General features: G+C 45.3%; 1 protein-coding gene across 16 annotated transcripts in view; it reads right to left on the bottom strand.

Moving 5' to 3' along the window:
• BIN1 (bridging integrator 1) overlaps nt 1-19114 on the bottom strand; it is a 219188-nt gene that overhangs the window by 38605 nt on the left and 161469 nt on the right. For all 16 annotated transcript variants that reach the window (XM_056861325.1, XM_056861329.1, XM_056861333.1 and 13 more), the window contains 3 exons: nt 11208-11293; nt 4297-4372; nt 1885-1967 (listed from right to left, as the gene is read on the bottom strand). In XM_056861325.1, coding sequence (XP_056717303.1) covers nt 1885-1967; nt 4297-4372; nt 11208-11293 — 245 coding nt within the window. The remainder of the gene's footprint in view (nt 1-1884; nt 1968-4296; nt 4373-11207; nt 11294-19114) is intronic.

Genomic DNA, 19114 nt, shown 5'->3' with positions numbered 1-19114 from the left:
AGTGGCCGCACGCGGCCAGGGGGAATATAAGCGGGGCCGGTTTTCACAGTTCTCAGTTCTGTCTTGTACTACAATAAAGCGTTGTTGTTGGAACTCCGTCTCGACCTCGTGTGTCCTCCCCATGCGGACTTAACAGTGATCAGTTTGCCTGACCTTTTCCTTCAACAGCACATAAGCTTTCCTATTTCTAGAACAAAGGTGTCCAATTAATAGAAAGCAGAGTAAGAAGGGGCTTTACAGTCCATCTAGAACAACCTCCCACTCAATCATTTAGTGAAATACATAATCTTTCCAACGTAATAACTCCTCTTTCTGGGACAGACAAGGACCCAATTGCCTATTATCATAGGGAACTAAAAGGAAGGGGAAATGAAACCTTCTACATGTAACAGCTGCATGGAGACAGGGGTGAGATAGCAATGGAGGAACTTGCTCATTTAACAGAGTAGTTCTCATATTAAGGACAGCCCTTAAAAAACTGCCCTCCTGCTTAACTAAATGGACTCCTAAATGCATTTCTTCATGAGTTAATCCTATCAATTTATACTAAATTTGCAAGAGATATCTCACTCCATCTTTGAAATTATGAATTGTCTGAAAGAGTCACAGGGGCTGTCTTCAGCCCCACAGCTGAGAAATAGTTTGACATATTTGGAAACAGACCTTTAAATAGCATCCTAGCACACAGAAATGTAGATGGCTAAGTTCTTCCCCAACGGTATATCTCCATATCAGAAAAAGCTGCAGTTACTAAACTCTTTTGTGGCAGTCTGCCATTAGAGGCACAGTAGAAAAGAGCAAGAGTCCAGTAGCACCTTAAAGATTAACACATTTTTTGGAAGGGTATGTCAGGTGCAGGCCATGAGGATGGTATGTGGTAGTGTTGTTGTGCTGCTTCCAGGTGCTGTTGTGCTATTCTGTTCAAGGCCAGTCTAAGCCCCATTTTTAGTCTTCATAGATTCCCATACTGTGGGAATTGCCGAGTGCTCCTTCCTGCCTGTTGGAGGGGTTGCCTGGATAACCGGTTATCTCCTTTTGCTCTCCCATATATGCTATGTGCCTTGCCTTTGACCCTTACTAATGTCCTTTTGAATATGGCTTCTGAAACCTGTCGATTCTAACCAATAAAACTGCTTTCGTGGATTTGCCGTCTGCTGAAATCTGTTTATGGGTTTGCCTCAGGGCTAGAGCTTACAGGGTATGAGCTTTCGTGAGTCACAGCTCACTTCTTCAGGTATCTGAAGAAGTGAGTATTGACTCAAGAAAACTCATACCCTTTCAGAAATTTAAGGTGCTACTGGACTCTTGCTGTTTTCTACTGCTACAGACAGTCTAACACAGCGACCGATCATGATCTATCTCCATTAGAAGCAAAGAGACAGGAAAAATGTTGCAGCCACCCCTGAGAACACCACCCATTTAAAAGCACAAGGGATATTATTTCCTATCTCTTCCCTTTTCTTGTGAATTCTCTCCCTCTTCTTCCCCTTCAGATACTACTGTATTAAAAACAATGTGCCTTTGATGAAATAGTACTTTTTTCAACAGTGATTCCCACCTTCACAGTATTCAGTGTATGTTAAGAACAGAATGTCTGGCGCCTACTGGGAGACGGTGGAAGGATGGCTCTAGAAAAGGAACAGACAGGAAGGCACTGAGTGACTCTGTTCTTGAGTTGGCCAGAAGAAAACAGGCAGAAATGGCAACCAGTGCAAAACAGAAGGAGCTACATGTTATCCTATGCAGAGTTACTTCCATCTAAACCCAATGAACTTGGACTGCATAAGCTTGCACTGGCACAAACACTGCATGGCCAACTTGCTGCAACGCAAGGCGGTTCTCTCATAGCCCTTGAGAAAAAGTAGTCAGTCAGTGCTCACTAACCTTGGCTGAGCTTTAACAGGATAGGTGCTGGTTCCATGTTCTTTCTCTAGATCCACAAGGACATCATTCAAGTTTTGGTTCAACTGAAACAAAAAAAAATATTTTAAAAAAAGCTAAACGGGAAAAGACTGAAAGTCAGTACAAAAAAGAAGATTCAGAATCCATATCAGAAATGTATAAGAACACCAACAGCCCCAGGAAGAGGGCACTGCCCGAAGGGAAATGGTCTTGTTCCAATTTCTTCTACTTAACAGTCACATAACCCTATGTGCATCATTTGACATCCAGAAACAGGAACCATATGAGCAAAATCTGTATCTCATTTACCCAACAAATTCAGCTCATGTCTCTTCTGTTTCCTGTCTTTATTCCATTCTGCCCCAACAACCACACACTTGCACTATTATTGAACCCTTGCATCAACGCAGGGTCTTTGTTTCTCTTTGGGAACTAATGCCTTCCTTCTGCTCTTTCTTCCCATCTGCAACTATGAAACTTGCCTACAACTGCAGACTTGGTTGCTATGGAATCAGAGTCTACGGGGGACACACACACACACACAAGATTTTAGGACAAGCGTAACATCCACACTGGGGAAGGAGGAGGGATTTAATCCATGCTGACAGCCATGTGTCTGATATGGCAGCAATTCAGTTGACCTTCTCTATCCACAGCTCTAATAAAAGGCAAATAATTCTTATGAAAACTTTCACACACATAACTTTCACCATGAGAAAACAGCATACAAAACCTTGTTACTAAGTAATAACAAACTGTCCAAAAGCTTGCTTCACAACATGCTACAGTGTGCCAAACTCACTTTAAGTAGGAGAGATTTCCTGCCCTACAAATTGAGTGACAGAATGACCCCACTGGATTTTACGTTTCACCTTTGCACAAATTGGCATAGACTTCTGCAGCCATTGTCAAATTCTTACAGACATTTTGGGGGCTAAACTGAGAACCTCTGCCACAACCAGAGGATCTGACTTTAAGGCCCAGAACATGGTCTGGATGCATATAATGTAACAACCTTCCTGAAGCTAAACACATGTGCATCTGGTCAGTGTGTGGATGTGGGAGCATCTGGAACACTATGTATTTTATACAGTCTTGAGTTCTCTGGCAAAAAGGCAAGATATAAAACAAAATAAATAAAAATATATAGATAAATGCTAGGATTCCACTGTCACTTTCTTCCTGATTCTCTGTGGGACATAAACAGACAGTATAAAGGTAAAAGTAGTCCCCTGTGCAAAAAACCAGGTCATTTCTGACTCATGGGGTGATGTCACATTACAACATTTACTAGGCAGACTATTTTTACGGGGTGGTTTGCCATTGCCTTCCCCAGTCATATACACTTTACCCCCAGTGAACTGGGTACTCATTTTACCAGCCTCAGAAGGCTGAGTCAACCCTGAGGCAGCTACCTGAAACTGACTTCCATCAGGATCAAACTCAGGTTGTGAGCAGAGCTTTGACTGCAGTACTGCAGCTTATCACTCTGAGTCATGGGGCACAGGACAGACTATGTACCTAGGGGTAAAATTAAGCTGTGACAGAAGCGGTTCCTCCCATCTTCTGCTTCAAGCCCCTTGAGAAAGAGAAAACTAGTAAAACAATTAAGTTACTTTCACCCCCATATGTATGAAATGCTTTTTCGATTGTCTCCAGCATTCTGTTCTTCTAAAGTATTTCTATCTTGCTTATTCCCTTCCACAAAAATGGAAACCACATAGTAAGATAATGAAACCCATGAAGATTTCTTGAACTTCAACTGGGAGTGCATAATTTCCTTATTCTGCATTCACTCTCTTGATACCTACATTTAGTAATTCCCTATTGTAGAATTTGTGCAAAAGCACTCATAGAACACTGAATGACTGTAGACCATAGTGGTGGAGTCAGTTTCAGTAAACTCCCACATGGAGATATTTAGTTTTCTAAAGCAAGTGTGAATTTCTTAAATGTATGCATTATACAAAATACCCTTTAGGATAGTCTATCTACGTTCAGGTCACTTAAGGGAATTATGTAGGACGATAGTATGTCAGTAATCTTGAAAATGTGCCACAGCTGAGTCTCCACAAGAAAAAAAGGAAATCCCTTAAGCATTCCAAAGTCTAACAACAATGAATTAGATGGATGAATTAATAAGGCCCATGGAAAGACTGATCAATTAAAAAATAAATGGAGGGAACAAGACCATATAGAATAACGACTTATTTTAAAGGTGCCCCAAAGGAAGACATCAATTAGTCTGTAAAATGAAGTTGGAAATGGTATTACTCCAGAGTCCCATAAAGTGATGCAGTCAGCCATGCTAAGGCAATCAAAATGGGGGCGGAACACACCCAGGAGCTTTATCGATAATATGCAACAGGAAAAGAGAGTATCATTCATCCTCACCTTGCTCATTTCCTTATGGAAGTTCTCCTCCAAGCCTGCAATACTCTGGAATGTGTTGACATAAAATCCAACACGACTGGTAGACAAAACACAATACAAGTCAATGGAGCCAAAAGGGTGGTTCAAAAATATATTGTTAGCTGCCCATTCCACCCCATTCTTCCAAATTTCCAATTCTTCAGGCACTTGAAGGGCCACAGTGGTAAGCATGGACCACATCACATGAGCTTCACTGGACCGATGCAACAGTTTGGTTTTTCATGTGGCTACCCCAAATCTCTTTCATATATTCTCCAATAAGTAAATACATTATCAAGCTACAGAACTGCCTCCTGGGCTCTGTCAGGCTGCTATCTCGGTTTCGTTATTGCCTCTGTCTCTGCGTTGTATTGTCTGCCCCCCAAGGTCGCATACCTAGGCCTGGGAACCCAGCTCCTGAGAAACTGTATTCAGCCTGTACGTGTAATCTCCCGCCTTCCCTGCCTTATAATATCTCCCAGCTAGTGAGCCTCTCATAGCTGTCATTTTATTCGTTTGCACTGTATGCCTAATTGACCAGTAAAAGCCATCTGTTTGGACTCTATATGACTTTGTGGTGATTTCTGGTTCTGTGGGCCAAGGGCTGACATTATGACAGCTATCTCCTTCTCTTCACCATTCTACTAGCCAGGCTGGAGCCCAGGGGGGTTCGCCTGCCATTTGGATGGGAGCTGTGCTCTCCAGGTGATCTACACCCTGGAGCCCTTCTCTGAGGATCCTACTCTGTTACAAGACTTAATCGCTGAACTTTTCCGGACGACCCGAGAGGTTTGCCGCTTGAGGGGACTGGTACAGGAACAGTGGCAATCTCTTAAAGGACGTCTCTGGATGTTAACGTCGGAGGATACTGATGCTCGTCTAGATCTTCAGGACTTGGATCAATTACTGGACGATGCCCGATTGGCGACTGAGGATTTACAAATATTAACTGGACTTCTGGATAATCTTATTTCTCGAGAAACTCTTTCTACCATGGCGGGAGCCCCACCGGAGGGTTTTTCCCTGATCCCGAATGCAGCCAGCTGTCAGGCTGAGGCCAAACGAGTCGCTATTAGCACCGCTCTTCTCCTTGTGGAATGTACAAAGGACACCCCGGTAGCCACCTTGGCTCAAGTTTTGACCTCGACCTTCGGAGCCGAGGCACCCGCACTGGCGGTTCGAGTACAACCTCTGCTGGGCGGGGAACCCGACCCCATACTCTCACTCCTGGAGACAGAACTTTTGCCGCGCATTACGGCAGAGGCTGCCCTGAGACTTGAGAACGCCAAAGTTCTTGCGGATCAGCAAGCCGCCGAAGCGGCTAAGGTCGCAAGAGAGAGAGAGGCTGCGGAAGCAGCCAGGGCGGCGGCAGCAAGGATTAGGAATCAGGCGAACGTGGACACGCGCCCTAAAGGCAATGTACTAGGGCTATCAGGTCTGTCCTTTTCCCCGGCGTTTGTCCCGTCGCGCGCGACCCAACGCGCACGCCGTTTGGCTGACCGACGTCGAGACTCAGAAGAGTCTGAAGACGAGGATTTATATGGGGATAGCTCTCAATGGGCCACAAGCTTCCGGACCAGTAAGCCTCATCTTACTGGTGGCCCAAGTGAGGAGGCTCATCTCTTAAGAGCCCAGAATCGGGAGCTCTCCGACCGTGTTGATCAACTCCAGGAAGTAATGGAACGTATGCTTCAGGAGAACAGGCAATTACAACAAACCCTGATAGCTCTGAGACAGCCCGTTCCGATACCGGGTCAGGGGGTACCCGTACAGCCACCCGCTAATGTGCCTGCTCCACCCTTGCCTCCTGGAGCTCCTGTTGCTCCTCCGCCCGGACCACCCGTGCAACCACCCGCTAATGTGCCTGCTCCACCCTTGCCTCCTGGAGCTCCTGTTGTCCCTCCGCCCGGACCACCCATGCAACCGGGTCAACCTGCGCCCGGCCCTTGGAAGCAACTCAAATTGAGGACTACGTATGACGGATCTCTCGAGACTTTGCCTTGTTTCTTGCATCAAGTGGACAGTTATATGCGAGAACAGGGACAACTTTTCCCCACGGAAGACAGCCGGGTGCGTTACGTAGCTTCCCTTCTGACAGGTAAAGCGGCTGACTGGATGGTCCTCCAGTTTGACACCCGCTCTCGTGCTATTCGTTCCCTCAACAACTTCATGACTGCCCTGAGAAGGAGGTTTGAGGACCCCTTCCTGGGGGAAAGAGCCAAAACGGAACTCTTACAATTAAAACAAGGCTCTGCTACAGTTCGAGAATTTGCCGATGAATTTCAACGACTGGCAAGTAAAATTGTAGGTTGGCCCGAGACCACCCTGATCCATCATTTCAGGGAAGCCTTGCATCCTGACATTTTGAACTGGTCTTACATGCGAGGCGATCCCGATACCCTCGAAGACTGGATCCTATTAGCCGAGGAAGTGGAAAGCCGCCGACGCTTCATTTCTCTCGTCCGTCAAAAGCACAAGGAAAAAGGCACCCAAAAGCCTCAACCCAAGGCACCACTGCTCGTCCCACGAAATCCCCCACGTCCGCCCCAGGAACGTGAAGCCCGATTTCAGAGGGGTGCCTGTCTTACTTGCGGAGAAATGGGCCACTTTGCAGCCGTTTGCCCACGCCGCCAGGAAATATTTCGTCCCAGCACAACAACCCGCGCCCGAGGTCGTCCACCACGCAGAGGCACCGCGGCCACCCGCAGCGCAGCTCCGGGAAGACCCACACCCTCTGCACTCCATGCCGGGGACCCAGCCTCCCTGCCTACTACCAACGACCCCGCCGGGTCTCGGATTACAAGTGCCCCATTGGGGGACGATTTTCCCTCTTCGGATGAGGAAAATCCTTGGATTTCTCCAGCCTTAAACCTGGAATCTCCCCTCGACTTGTCAAAAAACGGCTCCGGTCTGTGGTGAATGGAGCGTCTCCACAGACCTCTCAGGATCTTCCTATCAAACCGAATGCTCCTACCAAAATTAAAGACGTGGACTCCACCGTCTACGTGGATGCAGTTTTACAGCAACTTAACGGTGGCCCACAAATCCCCGTCAAAGCACTAATTGACTCCGGTTGCTGTCGCACTCTCATAAGCGAAACCACTTTTGCTGCACTCAGAGCCGACTCTGAGGCTTTACCCGCCCCCGTCCAATTTGCCCAAATGGACGGAAGCCATTTCCAGGGGGGTCCAGTTGATCACCGCACCATAGGGGTGGCAATGGGAATTGGTTCCCACTGGGAACAAATAGACTTCACTATAGCCCCTATCCGATTTGAAGTGGTCTTGGGAATTAACTGGATTAAAGGACATAGTCCCAGTATTGATTGGGATACAAACACTATCTCCTTCGCTAGTCCCACCTGCGACCAACATCGGCAAAACTTTGCTCTGCCATATCCGCCCGTTCCAGCATTAACCTCTACTGCCCCAGCACCACCGGCTCTACCCGCTGTATACCGAGACTTTGAAGATGTCTTCGACCTTAAGGAATGTGATGCCTTACCCCCCCACCGGGCCTCAGACTGTGCGATTGAAGTGGTAAAGGACTGCACATTAACCAAGAGTAAGATTTACCCTATGAGCGCTTCCGAGCGCACTGTCCTCCGGGACTTTTTGGACAAAAACCTCGCCAGAGGGTTCATTCGCCCTTCGAATGCCCCAAACTCGGCCCCCGCGTTTTTCGTCCGGAAAAAAGAGGGCGACCTTCGCCTGTGCATTGACTTCAGAAAGCTCAATGCGGTTACCCAGACCAATGCCTATCCTATCCCATTAATATCCGATATTTTGGGACAATTACAGGAAGGCCGTGTGTTCTCTAAATTAGACTTGGTGGAAGCTTACTACCGAGTCCGTATCCGCGAAGGGGATGAGCACCTCACTGCCTTCTCTAGCTGTTTCGGAATGTATGAATTCCTTGTGATGCCGTTCGGATTAAAAGGGGCTCCGGGGGTCTTCATGCAACTCATCAATGAAATCCTACATGACCTTCTATATCGTGGGGTGGTGGTCTACTTAGATGATATTCTCATTTATTCGAAAACTATGGACGAGCATGTGGCTCTGGTCAGGGAAGTTCTGCAACGCCTGCGTAACCATCAACTTTTCGCAAAACTAGCTAAGTGCGAATTTCACCAAAGCAAACTCACGTTTTTGGGATACATCATCTCCCACCAAGGTCTTCGCATGGACCCCGCCAAAGTCCAAGCCGTCCTCGATTGGACTCCCCCCACCAACCGGAAGCAAGTCCAGCAGTTTCTGGGATTTGCAAACTTCTATCGAGGATTCATCCCTAACTTCGCCCAGGTGGCTCTACCCATTACGGACCTACTGAAAACTAAGGGAAAAATAAGCTCGGCTGCCTTGCCCTCCGCGAAAATCCTATGGACTGAGCAATGCCAAGCCGCCTTTCTAGCCCTCAAACGCCTCTTCACTTCGGAGCCGGTGCTACAGCACCCAGACCCAAATCAAATGTTCATTGTGCAAGTCGATGCTTCCGATGTAGCCATGGGAGGGGCTCTCCTCCAGCAAGGACCGGATGGTCTTCTTCACCCTTGCGCTTACTTTTCAAAAAAATTTGCGCACGCTCAATTAAACTGGCCCATCTGGGAGAAAGAGGCCTCAGCAGTTCATCATGCACTGACTCTATGGCGACAATTCTTGGAGGGGTCTAAAGTCCCCTTTGAGGTTTGGACCGATCACAAAAATCTAGCTGCCCTCACGGGGTCCCATAAGCTATCGGCGAAACAACAACGGTGGGCGGAGTTCTTTGCGCAGTTCCGTTTCACCCTGAAGCACGTCCCTGGGAAACAGAACGTTCTTGCGGATGCCCTCTCCCGTTTACCACAATATCCGGTAAAACTCGAAAGACCCACCAACTCTCTGTTCACCCCTATGCAACGTGGGGCTCTACCTATGCTGGCTGTACAAACTCGATCCCAGCATCAACACACCTTACCCAACGTACAAGCTCCGCCAGCTCAACCGGCTGCCCAGCCGCCACCACAACAAACCGGAGTTCCCGCCCTTCCTACTCCTCCGACCGCCCAGCCGCCTGCAGTCTGCGCGCCGCCGCACATAAGCACTAGCCCCATAACTGTTTCTAAGATCTCCATGGCCGACGGGGGGGCCCCCTCCAAAATCCCCATTTCCGAGTCCTTTTTAACTGTCCTTCGGGATCAGTGCCTTTTAGAACGTTCCGCTCATACCCTACCTCCTGGTGTTTTGGAACAAGGAGGATCCTGGTACAAGGACTCGAAATTATATGTCCCCAAGGCTCTCCGAAAGGACGTTTTACATTTAGCCCATGGAGCCAAAACAGCTGGGCACTTTGGGTTCCTGAAAACCCTTCACTTATTGCGCAGACAGTTCTGGTGGGGGGGAATGCGTTCCGACATTGACTCCTTCATCCGCAGCTGTCCCGTTTGTGCCGCTGCGAAACGATCGCAGGGCAAACCCCCGGGACTGCTACAACCTCTTGAAACGCCCAGCAAACCTTGGGAAGTGATTGCTATGGACTTCATGACTGATCTCCCTCTCAGTGGGGGTAAAACTGTATTGTGGGTTGTTACTGATTTGTTTTCTAAGCAAATACATTTGATTCCATGCGCAGGAATCCCCTCTGCTCAGAAACTGGCCCGCCTCTTCGTGACGCATATCTTTCGTTTACATTCGTTTCCGCGTAAGATAATTTGTGACCGCGGCAGTGGTTTCGTTTCTAAGTTTTGGAAAGCTTTCCTCAAGTTGGTGGGAGTGGAACAAGGGTTGTCTAGTGCATACCATCCTCAAACTGATGGTCAAACTGAACGTGTCAATGCTGTACTTGAATGTTATTTACGCTGTTATGTTAACTACCACCAGGATAACTGGGTAGAACTGTTACCTTTAGCAGAATATGCCTACAATAATGCCATGCATCAATCCACAGGTTTTAGCCCATTTTTTGCTGTGTATGGACAAGATTTCAGTCCCATCGCTCCTACAGATGATATAGAGGGGGAGGGGAACCCCGACATTGCCTCCTGGGCACACGCCCTCCGTACCACTTGGCCCTGGCTCGTTAGCAACCTCGACCGAGCCAAACGTAAATACAAAGCACAAGCTGACAAACATCGCTCCCCCGGGGGTGATCTGCAAGTGGGTACTTTGGTTTACCTTTCCACCAAAAATCTCCGTTCCACCCAACCGTGCCATAAGCTCAGTGCCAAATACATTGGCCCTTTCCCCATCACCCGGGTCATAAACCCTGTCACGGTGGAACTGGCTCTCCCCAAATCCTTGAGGCGTGTGCATCCTGTTTTCCACATTAGCCTCCTCAAACCCCATGTTGCTTCTCCACGATGGCATCCGGACCCACCTCCTGCGCAACCCATCATGGTGGGGGGGGAGGAACACTTCGAAGTCTCCAAGATCCTTGACTCCCGTGTTCACCATGGCAACCTGCAATATTTGGTCCGTTGGAAACATTTCCCCCCTGCCTATGACGAATGGGTACGTGCACGGGATGTCTCCGCCCCCGACCTCGTCGACGCCTTTCACATTGCTTACCCAGATCGGCCAGCCCCCTTGCGAACTGGGAGGGGGCCTTGAGGGGAGCAGAATGTCAGGCTGCTATCTCGGTTTCGTTATTGCCTCTGTCTCTGCGTTGTATTGTCTGCCCCCCAAGGTCGCATACCTAGGCCTGGGAACCCAGCTCCTGAGAAACTGTATTCAGCCTGTACGTGTAATCTCCCGCCTTCCCTGCCTTATAATATCTCCCAGCTAGTGAGCCTCTCATAGCTGTCATTTTATTCGTTTGCACTGTATGCCTAATTGACCAGTAAAAGCCATCTGTTTGGACTCTATATGACTTTGTGGTGATTTCTGGTTCTGTGGGCCAAGGGCTGACAGGCTCACCTATTCCATAGTGAAGGCAGTTCTTCTTGAAGATCAATGTTCATCTCCTCAAACACTTTTTGAGCTTTTACTAACTCTTCTTCAGCCTAGAGAAGAGAGTGAGAATGATCAACACAGTCCATATAGAAACACTCATGGGGCAGGGGACACATGTGCTCATTGTACGTTCTTTACACAGGACCTGCCTAGGGTCTTCCTGACTATTACAATCCAGTTTCTTATAGATGTATTGCCCAAGAGTCTCTTGCAATTCACTTCTATATAAGAGAAGGATTTTTCATGTCTGGGCATGGCCTACAACTGGCATAGAAAAGCCCAATAAACAAAGTGAGAAAATGCCCAAAGTGATGAAGATGTTAAAAGAGTAGGAGGCTCAGGTAATCTGCCCTTCCTGTTTCTTGACATCTCAATAATGTCAGTTTGAATCATGTCCAAAACAACTCTTAACCTTAGACCCGTGGCAACCATACTGTAGCCAGGGGTAACTGAAGAACTGGAGGGGTTGAAAAGCACCTTAAAGACTAACAAAAATATTTTCTGGTAGGGTATGAGCTTTCATGAGCCACAGCTCACTTCTTCTCTGAAGAAGTGAGCTGTGGCTCACGAAAGCTCATACCCTACCAGAAAATATTTTTGTTAGTCTTTAAGGTGCTACTGGACTCTTGCCCTTTTTGACTACTGCAAACAGACTAACACGGCTACCCACTGTGGAGGGGTTGAGTGAGCTAACCTTGGCTGGGCTGATGCAAACTTGCAAGCCTGAGCTGAAGAACCAGCAAAGCAGAGGAAGCCCATGAGGTGGGTATAGGCAGAAACTGGTGCCGTGGGGAGGGGCTGATTGGCCGTAGTGGTTACTATTGGCAGAGATGGCATTCCCCTGGGTCTGCAGAGGGCCTGGAAGAGCCAAGGAGGGGGTGGGCCACATTTGAGCAAATGGGTCCAAATATTAAGAAGAGCTTTGAAGGAAGTGTCCAGAGGATCTGGGGTGGTTGGAGTGAGGGGGCAATGGGACAGATGGACGCACAGATAGGAGTGAAGAAACTCCCCAGGACCCATGCCTGGCTGATACTGTACCCAACATGCAAAGTGGAATAAAAGATGTTTACTGGCCACCTGTTGTCTACAAGTTTGTGGGAGCCACCATGGACCAGCACCCTATTCCTAGCCCACTGGGCACCCCCTCCTGCACGTGGCCCAGAGCATTTCTGCCCCACTGCACACATACATCTGAATTATGGTAAGCAAAAGCTGTATATTCAGAAGCGACCATGGTAGATTCCTGCTACACTAAATTGTAAAATCTCACATACATTAAAACAGAAACATGAACTTAGGTTGCCAGGATAAGGTTTTTTAAAAGGCACAGAATGTCCTTGAGCAGGATGAAATATTCTAAAATAAAGAACAATTATTCATCTTGTCAGTTGGCCACCTGAGCAGAGCACTAATTCAGACCATAAATGATGGGGTAATATGATGTTCTTCCCTCTTCATAGTTTAGAGAAGGTGACCAAGACTCTGTAGTGGACAGTGATATGTCAGGACTGCTTATCCGGGAATTCTGAATTAGGAGCCATGGATACAAAATGAAAACAGGTCTTAGTTTTTACAAGGATAAACCAACCATTATCTAACAGGGATCCTCAATTTCAGTTAACTCCAGACTTCAGTTAACTCCAGACTCACATGCCACCTAATGGTTCCATGTATTCTTCATCACCACACTTGTCTTCCCTGCCCAGTTCCCTCTCTTTCCACCCAATAAAGGTAAGAATTTTCATGTGTAGTCACAGGACCGAACACATTTATTCAGTAAGTGATGACTGCTTATGATGTCACATCAGCTAACCTGACCCTCACCCAAATTCCCTGACTTTCTTCTCAAAAAATTCTAGATAATCCCCCAGAAACCAATGAGAATTATGACCCCTTTGCACAGATATCCAAGAATGTTATTGGCAGCGCAACATTCAGGTCAATGTGAATCTGAGGGGCTCTTCTGTGAATACTGAACAATGATTTTATGAAACATAGTTGCACTTACCTGTAACTGCTGTTCATTGAGGTCTTCAGTACAGGCACACATATGGGGCTGCACTTGCACAGGCCTACTATCAGAGGTTTTTCAAGCTAAAGCCACTAGGGGGTGCAGTGGGCCAGTCCTGAAAAGGAGTTCCGACACCAATCCATGTGCTTTCCGGATGCTGCGCCCCCTTCCCTCAATTCCCCCTGAGCCACCAGAGTCAGACCATAAGCCTAAGAGCTCACAGCGGGGTAGGAGGGAAGGATGTGTGCCTGCACTGAAGACCTCAATGAACAGCAGTTACAGGTAAGTGCAACTCTGTTTTCATTTTCGGTCTTCAAGTGCAGCCCCACATATGGGACCATCCCAAGCCACTTACCAGGAAGGTGGGATGAGGTCTTCACATCAAATAACGATTTAAGCGCAGCTTTCCCCACTGATGCTTCTTCTCTCGCCTGTAGGTCCAGTGCATAGTGTTTCATAAATGCATCCGCTGATGACCATGTCGCTGCTCGGCACACCTCAGCAATGGAGACGCTCTGCAGACATGCAGCTGACGAAGCATGTGCTCTGGTAGAATGGGCATGGACACCCAACAGGCATGGAACCCTTGCCTTCTCGTAACATAAATGAATAGTGGCTACAATCCACCTAGAGAGGGATTGTGGCGAGGCCCTTCTGCCTTTCTTAGGTCCCATATGGCAAACAAACAGGGACATGTCCTTTCTAAACTCCCTAGTGTGGTGTATGTAAAACAGTAAAGTTCATCTAACATCTAACGAATGTAGTGCTCTCTCTGCCTCTGAAGACGGGTTAGGGAAAAACACTGGGAGTATCAATTCCTGATTAAAATGAAACCTGGAAACAACCTTTGGCATAAACTGAGCCGCAAAACCACCCTCTGTGGAAACACCTTTAAAATGGGGAATCCACTCTGAGAGCCACCAGCTCACTTACTCTGCGTGCTGATGTAAATGGCTACCAGAAAACAAGCTTTCATAGAAGCCAAATGGGACAAGATGCTAATGGCTCAAACGGGGCCCCCATCAATTTTTCTAGAACCAGAGACAAAGACCACTGCAGAATAATGGGTGTTCTGGGCAGAAAAGAGTTTAAAAGTCCCTTAAGGAACCTCTTAGACATTCTATGAGAGAACACTGTAGACCCCTCCACATACTCATGGTATGCTGAGATGGCTGTTAAGTACACCTCAATGGATGAGAAGGCCAGCCCCTTCTTTCTTAATTCCAGAAGGAAATCAAAGACTATTGATAAGGTTGCTCTCTCAGGAGGCACCTACACCATTCAACAAAACGCCCCCATTTTGTCTCATAGGATTTTCTGATAATCGGCTAATCTTGCCATGGATGCATATTCAAGCATTTTTGTAATCCACTCCACTAACTCTGGTGTCTTCTTGTCTTTCCAATACTTTGCAAACAAGATTCTAGCTGCGGTCATCGCGTATTGGTACAGTTCCTTGTTGACTGGTTTGATTTGGGGTGGAGTCATTCCAAGCAGGAAATATTTGGCTTCTACGTTGAAGTTCACTTGAAACATCATCTGTAGTTCTGCGTGAATCATCTTCCAATACTTCTGTGCTTTCTTACATGTTCACCATTGATGGAAATAGGTTCCTTCAGTTTCAGAACACTTCCAGCAGTTTGCTTGATTTGACTTATACATTTTTTGTAAATCCTTCGGTGCAAGATGCCATCTATAAAACATTTTATACCAATTCTCTCTAATGGCTTGTGAGCTGGAAAACTTAATTTCTTCCTTCCACATTTTTCCCACGTTCGCATAGGAATCATCTCGCCAAAATTTTGCATCCACTTAACCATACAGACTTTCACCTGTTCAGAAGCTGTTTCTATGGTTATTAACTTGTATATCTTTGAAAGAAGATGGTCCAGTGATTTAATAATCATTTGTTCAAACTCTGCTTTCTCTTAGGTTCTTGTGGGCTATCCGGGCTGTGTGACCGTGGTCTTGGTATTTTCTTTCCTGACGTTTCGCCAGCAGCTGTGGCAGGCATCTTCAGAGAAGTAACACTGAAGGACAGTGTCTCTCAGTGTCAAGTGTGTAGGAAGAATAATATATAGTCAGAAGGGGGTTGGGTTTGAGCTGAGTCATTGTCCTGCAAAGTATTAAAGGTAATGTGCTAATCATTGTCCTTGATTAGTATCAACTTGATTAGTATCAAGATAATGTGCTAATGAGGGTGTGGTATGTTAATGTGGAACCATTGTATCCTGAAGTGATCTGTTAACATGTGGAATCCAAAGCTAATCCGCATGGCTATTGTGGACTGCAGTCTTTGTTAGTCTGGAGGTTTTCAGGACAGGAAGCTTTCTCTCTTTTCCTTTTTGTAAATAGTCCATTCTTAATGCATGGGTAACTTGTTGATAGGCGAACCATGAGATCTTGATGTTTGCCTCTATCAGCTCTTGAAGTATTTTAATTTTTCCATCTTCCTTAAGAAGATCTTTATAGGTTAAAAAGTCATTTTTAGATCTGCCTGCAAAGTCCATATATGCCTCTGCCGGTGACATCAACCCGGGCGGAGATAAGCTGAAAGTCCTCTTTAATGCGTTCCACACTTTTAGCATTTGGAATGTTAAATACTCCTGATTCTTATCCCTTGGGATTGACAGCGGTTTATCCAGCCATAACCAATAGTGGAAACCCTGTTCCAAACAGGCTTTCTCAAGTCTTGGGTTTTCAGGTCTTAAGATCCATTCTGTCATTGCCACTAGGGTAGCTGCCTGATGATATAGCTTCAGGTTTGGCATAGCCAACCCTCCTCTGCTTTTGTCATCTTGTAATATGGAAAATCTTATTCTCGGTTTCTTGCCACTCCACTCAAATTTATTGATGACACGTTGCCACTTAGCGATTGTCTTAGAAGTTATTCCGAATGGTAGCATCAGAAAAAGAAAGTTGAGCCTTGGTAACATTTTCATTTTGATTGTTGCCATTTAGCCCAACCAAGATATCTGAAGTCTATTCCATCTTTGGAGGTCCTCTTCTATTATGGCCCATAACTCTTTATAATTTAGGTCAAATAAAGTATCTGTGCCTGTAGGGATTTTTATTCCTAAATACTTTATAGATTTCTTTGGAATTGTACATTGTAACATATCTTGAATCTCAACTTTGTCCTCTGTGGAGATGTTAAATGTGATCAGATTTGTCTTTTGTTTATTCAATTTATACCCTGAATAGTAAGTAAAGGTATCAATTTGGTGAATAATCTCCTTCATTGAGGTCTTCGGGTTTTGACAGATTAACACCACATCATCTGCATAACTTCAAATTTTATATTCTTGTTCTTCATATTTTATTCCTTGAATTTTTGGATCAGCTCTAATTTTATTAGCCAACACTTCCATTGCTAAATTAAACAGTAGTGAAGATAGTGAGCAACCTTGCCTTGTTCCTTTTTCTATCTTCAACTGAGTTGTCAGCATCCCATTGATAAGCAGTCTCACTTTCTGCGTGGCATATATAGCTTTTACAGCAGTTAGAAACTGTTCTCAACATTCTATTTGTCTTAGTATGTTAATAAGAAAGTTTCAGGAAACATTATCAAAAGCTTTCTCTGCGTCAAGAAATAACATAGCCACTTTCCGCTTAATGGACTTAATATAATTGATTGCAGCCAACACCACCCTGACATTGTCCTTCAACTGATGCTTTGGTATAAACCCAGTTTGATCTGGTTGAATTGTCTTCGAAATGCATTTCTTTAGTCTTTCAGTTAAAATTTGTGCCAATATTTTGTAGTCCACATTCAATAAAGAGATTGGTCTGTATACCCGTGGGGAACATCTGTCCCTCTCCTCTTTGGGGATTAGTGAGATATGGGCTTCTTTCCATGATTCGGGTATTTTACCCTCTTGAAGTAAGTCATTAAAAACTTTTTGCAGTAGAGGTATTAGAACCTGTTCCATCGTTCTATAGTAACTAGCTGTAAATCCATCTGGTCCTGGAGCTTTGTCCAATTTTAACTTCCTGATGGCATCAACAATCTCTTGGATCGTGACCTTCTGATTTAGTAGTTGACGGTCCTCGGATGAAAAGCCCCGCAGATTGGCTGATTGAAGATATGAATCTAAATTTGACTGGTCTGTATCAGTATTTTGATAATGCTCTGTATAAAAGGTTGAGAAAGCTACTTGAATATCTTCTTCTTTATTCATCAATTGACCATCATTCATGACTGCCAATATCCTTCTTTTCTCCGATTCCTTCTTTAACATATTGGATAATAATTTTCCCGGTTTGTTGGCTTGCTTGAAGTATTTATGTCTGACAAATCTTAGTTTTTTCTGCATTTCTTCTACTTCAAGTCCATCAATTTTGTGCTTCAAATCACGAATTTTTACCAAATCTTGTTTATTTCCAGATTTCTTGTGTTCTTCCTCTAGCTGTCATAGCTGTTGATATAGGTTTTCCAATTGTTGTTCTCTTTCTTTCTTCAATTTCAACGCAATTGCGATCAATCTCCCTCTCGTATATGCTTTACTTGTATCCCAGACAGGCTTTGCATCTACATCTGCGGTGGAGTTTCTTTCAAAAAAATCTTTAATCTCTTCTTGACATTGTTTTGATATATCTTGTCTGAGTAGTAAATTGTCATTCATACGCCTTCTTCTGAGACCTTTTCTTTCCCCTCAAAACTTCAGTAACAACGGATTATGGTCTGCAAAAGTCACTGGTAGAATAGTCACCTCTTCTAAATGATTGAGTAGAGTATCGGAAATCAGTCCTAAATCAATTCTCGATTAGAAATAGTGTCTATTAGAGAAGACGGTGTAGTCTCTCTCTTTTGGATGTTTAAATCGCCACACATCAGTTACACCCCAGTCTTTCAAAAATTGAAATACTATCTTGGGTAATTTATTTCTTTTGGATTTAGTTGATTTGTCTACCTTTGGATCCATAACTCCGTTCACATCTCCGATAATCAAGATTTCTCCTTGGTGAATGCCGATTAGGTCTTCAAAAAAGACCTTAATTTTTTTTTCTTTTGCTTGGTTAGGTGCATATAAATTTGCAATGATGTATTTTTTGCCATTAGCTCCTTGAGCCACTAAGATCACATATCTTCCCTTCTTATCTTTCAGTGAGTCTAGAATTGTGAGTTTGTTCCCCTTGACATAAATTGCGACCCCTTTCTTCTTCTTCACTGATGAAGACGTGTATACAGTTCCTAATTTTGTATATTCCAAAAAATTTTCATGTGTGTTTTTAATGTGTTTCTTGGATGCAAATCAAATCAGAGGTTTCCTTGATCAACTTGTGAAATATCTTCTTCCTTTTAGCTGGTGAGTTCAGTCCGTTGACATTTACCAATATGATCTTTATATTCTCCATCTTAACTTGTTCCAGTTGCTTCACCTTCCTTCAGTTCGTCCAATTCTTCTTCCTCCTCCGATTGGACTCCTTCCAATGCTAAGATCTCAGCTTGTCTCCTTTCTTCTTGGGTTATTTCCAGAAGAGTTTCAGGGGAAACAAACGGTTTGGCTGCACTGGCTAGTTCGTTGAGCTGCTCTCTCTCATGTCTAGGTGTCTGTGGGTCAACTTGAACTAATCCTAGGACTGCTTCTCTGAGTTCTTTCTTGTGTTGTCTCCTTTTCCTCAAGAGTTCCTCTGCTATAGCTCCTCCTTCAGGATCCTCTTGATCTTCACTGGTTCCTCCTTTATGGTATTTATAGGCTAGTTCGGCCGCAAGTTGGTCTGCTTCTTCTCTGTTCCTAACTAGTCTTCTCCCACCTGGTAGTGAGATGTCCAAAATGTATGGTGCGACCCAACGAAATCTAATATTTCTTTTTTGTAGGACTGCTCTTAACTCATCAAACGGTTTTCTTTTCTGAAT

This window comes from Euleptes europaea, chromosome 15, assembly GCF_029931775.1.
Source record: "Euleptes europaea isolate rEulEur1 chromosome 15, rEulEur1.hap1, whole genome shotgun sequence".
NCBI classification, from domain to species: domain Eukaryota; kingdom Metazoa; phylum Chordata; class Lepidosauria; order Squamata; family Sphaerodactylidae; genus Euleptes; species Euleptes europaea.
The sequence above is the reverse complement of the archived record's forward strand: the minus strand, read 5'-3'. Positions and strand labels throughout refer to the sequence as shown.